This window comes from Salvelinus fontinalis, chromosome 22 (assembly GCF_029448725.1).
Source record: "Salvelinus fontinalis isolate EN_2023a chromosome 22, ASM2944872v1, whole genome shotgun sequence".
Lineage (NCBI taxonomy): Eukaryota > Metazoa > Chordata > Actinopteri > Salmoniformes > Salmonidae > Salvelinus > Salvelinus fontinalis.
This window is the reverse complement of record NC_074686.1, coordinates 35,848,089-35,864,753: the sequence shown is the minus strand read 5'-3', so window position 1 is coordinate 35,864,753 and position 16,665 is coordinate 35,848,089. Positions and strand designations below refer to the sequence as shown.

Here is a 16,665-nt window from a genome sequence, read left to right as displayed (position 1 = left end):
GGGCACTGCCAGGAGGCCAGCCATGAATGGGAGACAATGGCAGAGTCATGTGGAAACACAATGAGGATTTATGACGGCTCTGTGTGTGGGGTGTGCCAGCCTGGTAGGGTTTCAGCATGGGCAGACTGAGGGCAGTGTCCATATGGACAGGAAGAAGGGGGAGGAGGGAGACAGACAGAGAGAGAGAAAGAGAGAGACAGAGAGAGAGGTAGGATATGGAGGGACAAAAGGAGGTAGGTAAGAGACTTATAGAGTAATGGGTAGGGTAACACTATGAGGATAGCTCTAACCTTAACCCTTACCCTAACTCTTCTTCTAACCCTACCTCTTCTTATAACCTTAACCCTTACCCTAACCCTTAATCTAACCCTATCCCCTTACCTTAACCCTTATTCTAACCCTTAACCCTTATTCTAACCCTAACCGTAACCTTAGCAAGCAGTTGCTTATCAACAGATAGTTTGTTGATAGTATGACCATCTATAAAGCATCTACAGATGGAAAACCCGGACAATCCAAAGTGTGACCGAGGATAGGAAATGTTGACAGGTGATATTGTGAGAGCTGGAGGGACAGAGGACATGGTCAAACTAGTCATATAGTAGAATGGGCTTCTAGAAAAGAAGAATGGTAGATTACCAGGAGAGGCAGAAAGCTTCTGCATCATAGTCCCAATAATACTACCACTCTCTTCTTAACAAAACCATCATTCCAGCTGAACATATGAACAAGTAACTGTATATTTCATACACTTAGGAATAAGTCGCAAGAATAACCAACAGTATTTTTACTGCAAAACATTTTATTTCAACAGAATGCTGAGTATGTACAGGAGAACATTTGTACATAAATAGGCAAGTTATAAACATCAGCTGTTCGCCGGTACAAAATGTAAAAAAACAACATATTCTACATTATCTACACATGCCACTTGTTTTGCACACCATGGTCTATAGATTGTCCAAATCCATTCACACACATTATCCGAGTTTCATTCCGGATGCAGTTGCTGAGTGGGTACAGAGTTGTCCTTGGATCGTACGTGGCATTTGTATAACACTGAACTGGACTGAGGGGTTGGCATTGGTTATAAGCTCATGAGAAATACAAACAACGGATTATAGGACAGCGCATCGTACGGTCGGATGGAGGTTGTGGGTATTTAAAACTGTGGGGATCACCAGCTGCAAAATGTCCCTTTAGTTATTGCAGTTTCCACAGGATTATCCGCCCACGTCTATGACATCATCACAGTGAGCAGAAAATGTACTCATCCAACGGCAACAAATTTACATTCATGGCAATTACATAAAAGGAAAAATCCACCCAAAACCATTCATTCCTTTAAATTTACAGTGTTGAATAACACTAATATGTGAGAACAATATTTTTTGTGAAAACACATTTTTCATTTTGGGATTATAATAAGGTTGGTAGCAACATGGAAAATCGTTGTGGAAATCTGTCAACTACAAAACCCACAATGCAATGTTGTCTCTATGGGCTGACTGGCTAGCTAGCTAGGTACCTACACTGTTGTAACGTTCGTCATATTCCTCCTCCTCGGATGAGGAGGAGCATGGATCGGACCAACACGCAGCGAGGTATGCAGACATAAAGAATTTATTTAACAAGACGAACACTGACACGAAATACACTTGAATAGAATACAAAACAACAAAACGACGTAGACAGACCTGAACTTGAGAACTTACATAGACACGAAGAACGCACAAACAGGAAAGACTAGCCAAACGAACGAACAAACGAAACAGTCCCGTGTGGTAGACACAGACACAGGAACAATCACCCACAAACAAACAGTGAGAACAGCATACCTTAATATGGTTCTCAATCAGAGGAAACGTCAAACACCTGCCCCTAATTGAGAACCATATCAGGCAACACATTTAACCCAACATAGAAACACATAACATAGACTACCCACCCAGCTCACGTCCTGACCAACTAAACAAAGTTCAAAAACAACGGAAAACAGGTCAGGAACGTGACAACTGTTAGCACCTTTTCTTCTCTCTAGAACCTAAATAGGTTCTTCGGCTGTCCTCATAGGAGAACCCTTTGAAGAACTGTTCTTGGTTCCGGGTAGAACAATTTTGGTTCCAAGTAGAACCCTTTTGTGTTCCATATAGAACCCTTTCCACAGAGGGCTCTACATGGAACCAAAAAGGGTTGTACCTAGAACCAACAATGTTTAGAACCCTTTTTTCCTAAGAGTGTAGCTAGCAAACGTAGCAACACACAATACTACCAAAGATAATACCAGCATGTAAAGCAGCTGGTTTTCTGTAAAATCGCCTCAACAAACTGCACTATCAATTTAGGAGTCTACAATCTCACCATGTTTAACCTACAGATCAATGTGCCTCACAAAGTTGAGTCAAACAGGAGATGGGAAACATTGCCCATGCTAGGTCAATGAGCACTCTCCTTCAAGGAGTGAATGGGAGTCTATTGGGCGCTAGCTCAAAAACCCAACATTACACATTTTTTCTGAGATGTGAGATAATTAACTTGCTATCTGTAGAATATCGTATAGCTTTGGAAATGTGACATTACGTACTTTCGAGGAAAATAGGCACGTTTCTCGACATATACAATGGCTTTGAGAAGGGATTGAGTGACGATTAGTTTAGCAACTGCGTGACGCAGCAAGACAAAGTGAACGCGATTGGTCGCCAGTCTGCTGGGTGAGGCGTTAGACGTTCCTTCATTCAGTGGATTCCGATCTCCTTTCTATAACATCTCAACGGCACCATGCGATGCACCCTGGACTAAAGAGGCAGACAAATAGGAAAAATGTGCTAGACCCTCCGTTAAATTACACATTTCTCGAGGTAGGACAATCACAGAAAATGTCTCATTCAAGAGAAGACATCCTCATGAGTTATGACATCGGCCAGTATTGAAATCTGACATGTATGATAGACGTTTTGGCGATCTAAAAGCCGTATTCCTATTAACTTCCAGTGTAGCGAGAGAGACTTGATCATCACGGTGCTACGTCACACCGGTCGGATTTCTGCCTGGTTCAACGCCAATAACTCAGATATACATGAAAACAAGAAATGACCCATGGAATCGATCAAACATCCCTCAGAGATGCACCAAAACAATATAACATTCAAAATGGGTGAACCTTTCCTTTAAACGCTCCAAAATATGGTTTGTGTTTGTAATAGACAAAAACATATTTTTTTGGTATCAAAATACTGTGCATGGTGCAAATGTAAATGTCAATGTATGTCAGTAGAGCTGATGCTAAACATCCTCTGGTGAAGACTATATCAGGGTTGGGGTCCGTTCCTCAATTCCAGTCAATGCACAAATTACACTGAAATGCCAATTGTGTTGAATGATTTATGTGAGAATATTTAGAATAGGAATTTGGTTTACTTTCTGAATTGACTAGAATTTAAAATGGAATTGAGCCCAACTCGGCATCGTATACTCTGCACAATGATACATGACGCGTCCTCATCTGGCCAAACAAAATCTTGACTTCATCTCTTAACAGTATTAAGAATAGTGCATGGAGCTGTGGTGGCAGAACAAAAGTTGTGGACACCTTGTAGATGAAATACAGCAAAAGGTTTTAAACAACATTATTATTAGACATTGTTCAGTGACCTGCCATCAGACAACATTTTGCCCAAGACTCGAGAAAGCGCTTTTCAGGGATTGAAAGAAAATAAGTGAATACATGTTAAAACAGTCACATACACAACAACCACACCACACAGACATACAGTACAACACTGACACTCTGTCAAACACAGTTTCACTTACAAACAGAAACATACAGTATTGATCATATCACTCTGACGGCAGGGTAGAGTCAAAGATTATTTATAACTCAACCAAGATAGGCCACAGCCTGTCCTTTCCAATGGGAACAAATGAGTCATAGTGGGCAGAACAAGCAATGAGGTGGGCAGAGCCAAGCACGAGCTAGCGAGATCCTATTGGCGTGTTCTAGCATCATCTGCATATTTCCGTTAGGGAACGCCTACTCTGTGAAGTGCGGGTGAGCAATAACTCGCACCTTCTAAACAACGCGATTAAAAAAAATACAAATAAAAGTTTTCAAAGGGCAAAGTCTACAAAACAGTCCACTCTTTTCAGAACAAATGTTTCATCGATGAGAACATTTGCAGAATGTAGGCTGAAATCCATCTTGTCCCACTGCCCGCCAGCGGGCTTCCTCTCACTATCATATTTGGTAGTGAATGGAAACGCCACGCGGATGCTTCACATTTACACATCTGGTGAAATATCTGTCTCATTGTTCTAGCTGTGGTAGAGTCATCTGAAATAAGACACATTTGGTTCCTGAACTAGAACCAGAAAAGATTTTAACGAGTGTAATAACTAACTAATGCACTACGAATTCAGTTGATCGGGGGAATTTTAGCTCATTATAGTTTGTTTTAAGGATACAATTTCCAAGTATTTTCTTTAATCAGAGTTGTGAGAGAGCTAGTATGGTAAAGGAAAGGGAAAGGGGGGATACCTATGGGATAGGTATCCAAGTTCCTTGGTGTCCACATCACCAACGAACTATCATGGTCCAAACATACCAAGACGGTCGTGAAGAGGGAACAACAAAACCTTTCCCCCTCAGGAGAAAAGATTTGGCATGGGCCCCCAGATCCTCAAAAGGTTCTATATATCTCAGCAGGTATATTTCATTGATCATCCACAAAGCCAACACCTAATTTGGCCGCCTTTCCTTCCAGTTCTCTGCTGCCTGTGACTGGAAGGAATTGCAAAAATTGCTGAAGCTGGAGACTTTTATTTCCCTCACCAACTTTAAACATCAGCTATCTGAGCAGCTAACCGATCGCTGCATCTGTAAATAGCCCACCCAATCTACCTACCTCATCCCCATACTGTTTTTATTTACTTTTCTGCTCTTTTGCACACCAGTATCTCTACTTGCACATCATCATCTGCTCATTTACCACTCCATTGTTAATCTGCTAAATTGTAATTCTTCGCTACTATGGCCTATTTATTGCCTACCTCCTCATGCCTTTTGCACACACTGTATATAGTCTTTTTTTTCTACTGTATCATTGACTTGTTTATTGTGTTATTGGCTTGTTTATTGTTTATTTCATGTGTAACTCTGTGTTGTTGTCTGTGTCACTGCTTTGCTTTATCTTGGCCAGGTCGCAGTTGTAAATGAGATGTTGTTCTCAACTAGCCTACCTGGTTAAATAAAGGTGAAATAAAAATGTTTTTAAAAATAGCCTCACCATCGAGAGCATCCTGACCGGGTGCATCACCGCCTGGTATGGCAACTGCTCGGCATCTGACCGTAAGGCGCTACAGAGGGTAGTGCGAACAGCCCAGTACATCACTGGGTCCAAGCTTCCTGCCATCCCGGACTTATATACTAGGCGGTGTCAGAGGAAAGCCCATAAAATTGTCAGACCCCAGTCACCCAAGTGATAGACTGTTTTCTCTGCTACCGCACGCCAAGCGGTACCGGAGCGCCAAGTCTAGGACCAAAAGGCTCCTCAACAGCTTCTACCCCCAAGACATAAGACTGCTGAACAATTCATAACAATCGCCACTGGGCAATTTACACTGACACCGCCCCTCTTGTACACTGCTGCTACTCGCTGTTTGTTTGTTACCTATGCATAGTCACTTCGCCCCCACCTACATGTACAGATTACCTCTACTAGCCTGTACCCCCGCACACTGACTCGGTACCGGTGCCCCCTGTATATAGCCTCGTTATTGTTATTCTTATTGTGTTACTTTTAATTATTACTTTTAATTTTATCCTACTTGGTAAATATTTTCTTCTTCTTGAACTGCACTGTTGGTTAAGGGCTTGTAAGTAAGCATTTCACGGTAAAGTCTACACTTGTTGTATTCAGTGCATGGCAAATAAAGTTTGATTTGGCAAATAAAGTTTGATTTGATTTGATAGTTATACATTAGATTTGTCAAACAGAGAAGTTTCCAGACCGTCTGGAATTCTCAGGAATTAATTTAAGAATATAATAAAAAATTTAAGTACAAAAAATGTCATCAGGCATCTCTTCAATACAAAATCCACAATCATCTCTCTCAATCCATTTCCCCCATTTACACTGGCTGCTACTGTCCCTCATAAAATGCAATACACTGGTGCCATCTGGTGGAATGACTTGGTACTGAAGGTGAGTGGTGTCAATTACATAACTAATGAAAAAAAACAGAATTAGCTTTCATTGGTAAACACTCAATCAGGTCACACTGGACATTCATATTTGGCCAAAATGAAGCAAAGGGGTTTGGGGGATTTTAAAATCCGGTTGTTCAGCTCATGCCATTGTGCAAAAAAGAATGGTTCTGATATTAAAACAATACATACTTTCTCAGCAATAATAACAAAAAAAAGTAAGAAATCCATAATAAATAAAGTTAAAATGTGAGAACAAAGTCCTTTGGCAGAAAAAAAAGAGCCCTTAGATTCCACCGAGTGTCTGGTGCGGTATTCACCTCGAGTTATTATGCGGCAGAGGATCCCTTTATTGGTCTAATGTCATTTACTGACCAATGAAAGTGACTGGTGGGGATGTTATCAGCTCTCTGACTAAAAGGTAAAAACAGTGAACCTTGCAACCCTCCACTACCAGGAGGAAAAAACAAACTGCACCCTGCATTCATTACATAGTGAAATACTTTGACCAGGACCCATTGGGCTCTGGGGAAAAGTAGTGCACTATATAGGGTGCGGTTTGGGACGCAGATTGAGTCTCTGACCTTCTATAGAAATGGCTCTCTATGGAGTGGGATTTATAGGAGTCCAGACATGTGTATCTTTAACCACCAAGTAGCGGCTGGATTCCAATTTCTAAACCTTAAAAAAGGTCCAATGCAGACATTTACATCTCAATATTAAATCATTTCTGGGTAACAATTAAATATTGATTTCAACCAAAACGGTCTCACATTTTGCTAGGACTGTCTGAAGTAGAGAGGGGAAAACTGAAAACGAGCTGTTATTGAAAGACAGTTTTGGAACTCTTTTTCTTATTGGTCTATTAACTAATTTACCGCCTGGTGATGTCACCAGACAGGCCAAAACTACATCCCACCAAAACAGGAAAAAAATTCCGGCGTCCTTTTCAAACAGCTCTTAACACGAAAAGGGCACGATCATCATTCTCACAATTTCACTATTATTCCAACCTCATAGCGTGGAAATATATATAAAACACAGGAAAAATGACATTTTTGACTGCACTGTGCCTTTAACAGTAAATCTGCACCACAACACAGAGACAGAAACCTTTCCAAGAGATTCTCTATCTTAACTATTCTCAAGCAGCCAGCTACTACCAGGACATTGCATCCCTTAACTTCAGTTAAGACATTAGTTTACCTCCATAAAACTCTGTAAGAACCAGGTAGTGAAAGATTCCTCAACTCTGACCCTCTCCAGCCTAGCTTCATAGCCAGAGTTGCTATTGCCTCAGAGTACGTTGGACAACCTGGACGGGTCGAGACATGAATTGGCAAAGGTCAAACAGAGATAGTGGTTCTATCTCCATAGTAACCTTGAACTACGGGCACCTGAACAATACTCCCTATTCAGACACCTTTTAGGTAAACAAGGGGGATCGTCAACATTTAGAAAGTGTAAAGGCTTAAGCCATTTTGTCATTTTCTTTCTTTCCCCTAAAAGAGGAAACATGTAGGAGAATGTTGCCAACAGAAACACTGCTGCAGCAGTCGACTTCACAAGAAGGAGGAGTCGTAAAGATGTCCACAGGCAGAAGAACCAGTTGTTTTGTGGTTGTTGTTTTTTTAACACTGAAAGGTGGTCCGGTTGACATCCTCTCTGGCATGTCAGAATGATGATCGGTCTTCAGAAGGTCCATCTCTGTTCTGGACATGGCCCTCATCAGGATACCCTGGCACTTCAAGGACCAATTAAATACAGGTTGTCGTCGTGTTTTTCTTTACTGTAAAAAAATGTGGGTGGTTTTCCCACCACAAGTGCATCAGAAAACCTTCGAGGAGAGTCTGTGGAGATGGCCATGAAAGCATCTCTCTTGACAACACTGGAGCTAAGTCCCAGAGGCCATTGGCACATAGAACGGACAATTCTGAAAACACCCAAGACATTGCCTTCAGTCCAGGATGTGGTTTCACTGACTTGACACTTGACGGAGGCTGCGGACATCGCCACCTGGTGGGGAGCCGTAATGAAGTGCTTCTTTGACACAGAGAACTGAGACCTGCATTGACGTCCCATGTCGTACTGCAGCAGAGGGGGAAGGGCAGCAGTGGCAGAACACAGCCACTGGGGAGGGGTACTATCTCTTCGGCATCCCTCCCTCAATGTCTGAAACTGCTGGGAGACCACTGTCTTCTGCTCATTTACTGTGTTTGTTGTCCTCCAAATACAACATGAAGTTAACTGTCACCACAGTTCACCCATTGGCTGTGTTGTTATCTGTCGCTGGCGAGTGTAACTGGTAGGATGTGAACCATGGTCTCCAACACGTGCCCAGTCTCTCCCTCCTCTCCTGTGTGTCTATCTATCCATCCGTCAGTGAGTCTCTGTCCATCTGTGTGGAAGGGTCGTCTCCTCAGAGAGTGGCCAGTATGCGTGAGAAGGAGATGAGGACAGACAGGGTGGTCTGGCCCACTCCAAACACCAGGGCCTGGAGGGGGGCCATGTCCTTCCCTGCCACCCTGTACACCCCCGCCACCGCCGCACCTGGGAAAGAGACACACCCACATACAGATTGTCATTAATAAGACTATTAACACACATATCCTAACATACACCAGCCTGCCAAGCCTTGTCGACTGCACCCCAGATTGTTCAATAGCATTCCAGCATTCCATTCCAAGCACAAAGAAAAATGAATGACAGAAAGAGAAGAAAGACTCCTTATTCTCAGCCTGTCCTCGTATCCTTACAGCTCCCTACTGGAATCTAATGTTGTGTCTTTTACACTCTCCCACATGGACAGTTTTAGTAGAAGCATTAAAAGAAGGCCCTTTGTAAGCTGCCCGTATCACTTTTTAAATGTATCCTTTATTTAACTAGGCAAGTCTGTTAAGAACAAATTCGTATTTACAATAATGGCCTAGGAACAGTGGGTTAACTGCCTTGTTCAGGGGCAGAACGACAGAACTTTACCTTGTCAGCTCGGGGTTTATATCTAGCAACCTTTCGGTTACTGGCCCAACACTCTAGGCACTAGGCTACCTGCTGTAATAATACGTGGCTACACGCAGTCAGTGGGGGCATGAGTGAGTGTCTGCACACATACTGTCTTTACTCACCTCTGGATGTGGCACCCTACTTCCTACATACTGTAGAGCCCTACTTCCTACATACTGTAGAGCCCTACTTCCTACATACTGTAGAGCCCTACTTCCTACATACTGTAGAGCCCTACTTCCTACATAATGTAGAGCCCTACTTCCTACATACTGTAGAGCCCTACTTCCTACACAATGTAGAGCCCTACTTCCTACACAATGTAGAGCCCTGCTTCCTACATACTGTAGAGCCCTACTTCCTACATACTGTAGAGCCCTACTTTCTACATACTGTAGAGCCCTACTTTCTACATAATGTAGAGCCCTACTTCCTACATAATGTAGAGCCCTACTTCCTACATAATGTAGAGCCCTACTTTCTACATAATGTAGAGCCCTACTTCCTACATAATGTAGAGCCCTACTTCCTACATACTGTAGACCCCTACTTCCTATGTGGCCTGGTCAAGAAGTAGTGTACTATGTAGGGAATAGGGTACCATTTAGGACGCAGTCTCCCTCTCCCTCTCCCTCTCCCTCTCTCTCTCTCTCTCTCTCTCTCTCTCTCTCTCTCTCTCTCACTATACGTCATTTGGAAATTCCATCGCCATGGAAACGGTCAGAACTGAAGAGGGTCTCAAAAGTCCAACTGTCTTGAGTTCAATAAAAATATACATATGTTTTAGCTCAAGACCTTTAAATACAAATTTTATTTTCAGTCAACAACAAACAACGATGTCAAGACAAGGGACACCGGGAGAGATTAGCTATAAAAATGGCTCAAAGTTGTTGATGTCTGACTGTTGCCGGGTCGTCCACTAAATAACCTCACCTTCTATCACTCTTGGCAGGGGGTTGCTGCAACACGGGGCTTGCTTTCGAGCTGTTTAAAGCGGACACACAATGCACAGTCAATAGTTTGCTCTCTCCGCGAGCTTCCATATTAATAATAAAGTGGTCTGTTCTATTTTTGGCTTAGCTTGCCTCTGTGATTGAGTGTTTCACCCTGGCCTGTCGTCAGTAGCTCCGGTCCTAGTCCACGTAGCTCACAAACAGCGCCCCAAATGACAACCTATTGCCTACAGATGAAGGATCTAATTATAATCCACATAATCATTTCCTGTTGCTGCAGGATTATTTTCCTGCTGTAGCAAACTGGGTCAAAATAAGATCTAACATCTGTATTAGGCGCACTGCTTTGACCAGAGCCCTACGGCCCCAGTCAAATGTAGTGCACTAGGTAGGGAATAGGGTGCCATTTAGGACACATACATAGACTAAGGTCTATTTACACATACAGACGCAGTACTATGTACCACTCTTCAGACAGAAAGATGATATTTCAGCTAAAGACGTTGGGCATGTGTAGAGAGGACAATTAGATAGAAAGCCAGACAGACGGAGAGATATGCAGATCGTTAGACAGGAAGAGGGCAGCAGACAGACAGACAGACAGACAGACAGACAGACAGACAGACAGACAGACAGACATGCAGATATGCAGATCGATAGACAGAAAGAGGGCAGCAGACAGACGACAGCAGACAGACAGACAGACAGACAGACAGACAGACAGACAGACAGACAGACAGACAGACAGACAGATATGCAGATATGCAGATATGCAGACAGACATGCAGATATGCAGATCGATAGACAGAAAGAGGGCAGCAGACAGAGGGCAGCAGACAGACAGACAGACAGACAGACAGACAGACAGACAGACAGACAGACAGACAGACAGATATGCAGATCGATAGACAGAGGGCAGCAGACAGACGACAGACAGACAGACAGACAGACAGACAGACAGACAGACAGACAGACAGATATGCAGATATGCAGACAGATATGCAGATATGCAGATCGATAGACAGAGGGCAGCAGACAGACAGACAGACAGACAGACAGGCAGGCAGGCAGGCAGGCAGGCAGGCAGGCAGGCAGGCAGGCAGACAGACAGACAGACAGACAGACAGACAGACAGACAGACAGACAGACAGACAGACAGACAGAGGGCAGCAGATCGACAGAGGAGGGTGGCATACATAAGCTGGGACAGACACACACACACACACTCAACATCTTCCCATGACTCACTGGTGATGACCCCTCCAGCCAGGGAGGCCAGGCAACCCAGACTGACCAGGACCAAGGTGATGAGGCGACCCCTCTTGTGGCGCTGCAACATGACCAACATGAGCAGGCCCATCGCCCCGTGGACCAACAGAGAGGAGAACAGACACCACAGGAACACCCAGTACCACATCTCTGAGAGACAGGGGGAGGAAAGACAGACATTAGTGGTTAGACACAGCTCTGTACATGGGCGGCAGGTAGCCTAGAGGTTAGAGCGTTGGACTGGTAACCGAAAGGTTGCAAGATTGAATCCCTGAGCTGACAAGGCAAAAATCTGCGGTTCTGCCCCTGAACAAGGCAGTTAACCCACTGTTCTCATTGAAAATAAGAATTTGTTCTTAACTGACTTGCCTAGTTAAATAAAAAAAATACCAACATGGAAACAACACAGACCAGTGGTTAGTTAGACAGCTCTGTAGGCATACCATAACATAGTCTCTGATTGGATAAAAGGGCAGAGTGGTTAGTTAGACAGCTCTGTAGACATAACATAACATAGTCTCTGATTGGATAAAAGGGCAGAGTGGTTAGTTAGACAGCTCTGTAGACATAACATAACATAGTCTCTGATTGGATAAAAGGACAGAGTAGTTAGTTGGACAGCTCTGTAGACATAACATAACATAGTCTCTGATTGGATAAAAGGGCAGAGTGGTTAGTTAGACAGCTCTGTAGGTCTACCATAACATAGTCTCTGATTGGATAAAAGGGCAGAGTGGTTAGTTAGACAGCTCTGTAGGTCTACCATAACATAGTCTCTGATTGGATAAAAGGGCAGAGTGGTTAGAAAAGATGAGCTTGCATAATTGAACTATTAACCCCTTTAAGGCGTTAGAGTACATGGCCTTCATGTACTCTAAATATAAAACAGAGGATGTGGTTTAAGACACATATCTGAACAAGCAACCACAGGAAGCAGTTCTGGGCCAAACCTCAGCAGGTGTATTATTCTATCTGAGAGAGACAGAGAACAGCTGCACACACCTTGTGCCTGGGCTCATGAGAAGGCAGACAAGCATGCTAATACAATGTAAAAATACAACAATTAAAAAAAAAAAATTAAAAGTATTCAATGTATGGCAACAAGTTGCAATAGGATTGTGAGTTTGTTTGCTCAACAAAAATGTGTGTGTGTGTTGTTGAGCAAACTCACAATCGTACTGTAGCAGGTTGTTTTATAATTAATAATAATTATAATTAATAATAATAATAATAATAATAATAATTAATAGTAATTAATAATAATTTTACAATTGGCTCATTCATCCCCCTCCTCTCCCCTTTAACTATTCCCCAGGTCGTTGCTGCAAATGAGAACGTGTTCTCAGTCAACTTACCTGGTAAAATAATGGATAAATAAATAAAATAAAAAAATAATTGTACGTTGAATCAATATCTTACATTTGTTTGTGTGTGTGTAGACACCATGCAATAAAACAGGCTGCATTTCAAAACATTTCTACCATTTCATATCCAGTAGCCATTCTGAAGGTTTACGAAGGGTATTAAATCCATTCTGAAGGTTTACGAAGGGCATTAAATCCATTCTGAAGGTTTACGAAGGGTATTAAAGCCATTCTGAAGGTTTACGAAGGGTATTAAATCCATTCTGAAGGTTTACGAAGGGCATTAAATCCATTCTGAAGGTTTACGAAGGGCATTAAATCCATTCTGAAGGTTTACGAAGGGTATTAAATCCATTCTGAAGGTTTACGAAGGGTATTAAATCCATTCTGAAGGTTTACGAAGGGTATTAAAGCCATTCTGAAGGTTTACGAAGGGTATTAAATCCATTCTGAAGGTTTACGAAGGGTATTAAATCCATTCAGTGAAGGATTTAAAATCACTTAAATAAGCATTTAAATTCACTGTTCTATCAAATTTGGACAAATTACTACAAAAACATTACAAAAATGTCTGCACTCACTACTGTAAGTCGCTCTGGATAAATCACAAAAATTGTAAATACCAAACATTCTCCTGCTGTGTCCCACCTCTAGAACTAGTGGACTGTGTTCTACGTTACCCCAACGGAAACACCAACCTGGAGCACATACATGGAACATACTGGACAAGTATCCCTTTCCACAAAGAGCTCCTCCAAAAATATTGGACATTCCAACACTATGATGAATTGATTTCTCTCTATGTTCTGACATAGGAATTCCAACACATATCTGTCATTCCTAGTACATGACCAAGGCAGCACCTGCCAGAGTAATCGCTGGGGAAGAAAACATGGATACTCTATGGAGAAACGGGGAAGCCCACCCAATCTTATGATGTCCCAGAGAGAAACAGGGAAGCACACCCAATCTTATGATGTCCCAGAGAGAAACAGGGAAGCCCACCCAATCTTATGATGTCCCAGAGAGAAACAGGGAAACACACCCAATCTTATGATGTCCCAGAGAGAAACAGGGAAACACACCCAATCTTATGATGTCCCAGAGAGAAAGAGGGAAACACACCCAATCTTATGATGTCCCAGAGAGAAACAGGGAAGCACACCCAATCTTATGATGTCCCAGAGAGAAACAGGGAAACACACCCAATCTTATGATGTCCCAGAGAGAAACAGGGAAGCCCACCCAATCTTATGATGTCCCAGAGAGAAACAGGGAAGCACACTCAATCTTATGATGTCCCAGAGAGAAACAGGGAAGCCCACCCAATCTTATGATGTCCCAGAGAGAAACAGGGAAGCACACTCAATCTTATGATGTCCCAGAGAGAAACAGGGAAACACACCCAATCTTATGATGTCCCAGAGAGAAACAGGGAAGCCCCACCAATCTTATGATGTTCCAGAGAGAAACAGGGAAGCCCCACCAATCTTATGATGTCCCAGAGAGAAACAGGGAAACACACCCAATCTTATGATGTCCCAGAGAGAAACAGGGAAACACACCCAATCTTATGATGTCCCAGAGAGAAACAGGGAAGCCCACCCAATCTTATGATGTCCCAGAGAGAAACAGGGAAGCACACTCAATCTTATGATGTCCCAGAGAGAAACAGGAAACACACACAATCTTATGATGTCCCAGAGAGAAACAGGAAACACACCCAATCCTATGATGTCCCAGAGAGAAACAGGGAAACACACCCAATCTTATGATGTCCCAGAGAGAAACAGGGAAGCCCCACCAATCTTATGATGTTCCAGAGAGAAACAGGGAAGCCCCACCAATCTTATGATGTCCCAGAGAGAAACAGGGAAACACACCCAATCTTATGATGTCCCAGAGAGAAACAGAATCTTATGATGTCCCAGAGAGAGGCTTGAGAGCCCAGCAGAGAGTCTGATTCACATTCTCTCCCTCCCCTCCTCCCTTGTTGTATTCCTTTTTGTCTGGCTCCTGGAGACAAGCTTTGCATAAAGAGCTGTGGCCTTCTGGACACATCACATTCACTCAGCCATCAAGTGGCCAGCTTGGCTCCGCTGACACAAAGTGGATTGGACATAAGATTGGACAGGATGTTTGAGATAGGGGGGAGTTTTACCCCAAGTTACCCTACAATTGACCCGTGTTACATTTAGCCCTACTCTCCCCTACGCACTCAGAGCAGTAACCATGCCGATGCTAAACACCCTGGGTTTAAAATGGGGCCGTTCGCACATATTTAGGAGTTGAGAAATAAATAAAGTAGGAACATAAAAACTGGGCTCTCCTGCTTTTTTAACAACAGCCATTAAAACAGCTGTTTTACCTGTGACTGCTTGTCAGAATGCATGCTTCACACATATTTTACTTAACTAGGCAACTCAGTTAAGAACAAACTATTTACAATCACGGCCTACACCAGCCAAACCCGAACAACTCTGGGCCAATTGTGCGCCGCCCTATTGGACGCCCAATCAATGCCGGATGTGATGCAGACTTTATTCGAACCAGGGACTGCAGTGACGCATCTTGCACTGAGATGCAGTGCCTTAGACCGCTGCGCCACTCGGGATCTAGGTAAATAGAGCAACTTTTAGACTATGGGGTTGTCAGACTATTCATTACTCACTTTGTTTGCAGAGGAAAAGTAAACGTGGACTGTTCTAGCGTCTTCAAAGAGCACCTCTGCAAAAATATTACTGATATCCCTGTGGCGCTAGGCTAGGCTAGTCAGCGTTTCTGATGAGAATGATCCCGGATCCGGGATGGGTAGTCCAGAAAGGTTATTAAAAGCGTTGCGCCAGTAATTGAAAGGTCGCTGGCGATGTTCCCTCGAGTAAGGCACTTAACCCTAATTGCTCCTGTAAGTCGCTTGTCTGCTAAATGTCTAAAGTGTAAATTGCAATACATGTGCCAATGACCTGAATGTGCTGTCAACATTATTAACCATGTTATCTTTAGCATATCCATTTAACCTTGTTCCACAACCTTCTACGTCTGATATCGATCCAGCTGCCAGCTGTCATGCTGGGCAGAGAGAGAGACGTGACTGGCCGCCTGGCTTCTATGGTCTCAACAGAACACAGAGCCAGCTTAGTCAGCTCATACTGTTGAGACGAGACACAATACAGCCACTATCTATGACAGGACGGGAAACTATATGGTGAGGGAGACTGATGTAGAGAGAGAGAGAGAGAGAGAGAGAGAGAGAGAGAGAGAGAGAGAGAGAGAGAGAGAGAGAGAGAGAGAGAGAGAGATGCAGAGAAAGAGAGATGTAGCGAGAGAGAGATAGAGAGAGAGTGATGTAGAGATGTAGATAGAGAGAGAGAGAGAGAGAGAGAGAGAGAGAGAGAGAGAGAGAGAGAGAGAGAGAGGGAGGGAGGGAGAGAGGGAGAGATGTAGAGAAAGAGAGATGTAGAGAGAGAGAGTGAGAGATGTAGAGAAAGAGAGATGTAGAGAGAGAGAGAGAGAGAGAGAGAGAGAGAGAGAGAGAGAGAGAGATGTAGAGAGAGAGAGAGAGAGAGAGAGAGAGAGAGAGAGAGAGAGAGAGAGAGAGATGTAGAGAAAGAGAGATGTAGAGAGAGAGAGAAACACAGAGAACCAGAAAACCTGAGCTTACGCCTTCAATATGGTGAATCACTAAAATAATACAGAAATACACTAAGAATAAGAAGGAACAGTATGACAGAAAACAGATCAATGTGATTGAAGAATCCATAGAATCAAATTACTTCTGGGAAAATTGGAACGTACTGAACAAACCACAACCTGAAGATATTTATTTATCTATTTATCCAAAATGGAGATGTATGGAAAAACCACTTCTCTAACC

The 16,665-nt window shown here is 43.1% G+C and overlaps 1 protein-coding gene across 1 annotated transcript in view; it reads right to left on the bottom strand.

Moving 5' to 3' along the window:
- Window positions 1–782: 782 nt before the first annotated feature.
- Window positions 783–16,665, bottom strand: part of LOC129820257 (transmembrane protein 170B-like) — a 31,031-nt gene continuing 15,148 nt past the window's right edge. Inside the window, exons 2-3 of the mRNA XM_055877296.1 lie at window positions 11,407–11,577; window positions 783–8,752 (exon numbers count right to left, since the gene is read on the bottom strand). Of these exons, the coding sequence (XP_055733271.1) occupies window positions 8,622–8,752; window positions 11,407–11,577 (302 nt within the window). The 3' untranslated portion in view covers window positions 783–8,621. The remainder of the gene's footprint in view (window positions 8,753–11,406; window positions 11,578–16,665) is intronic.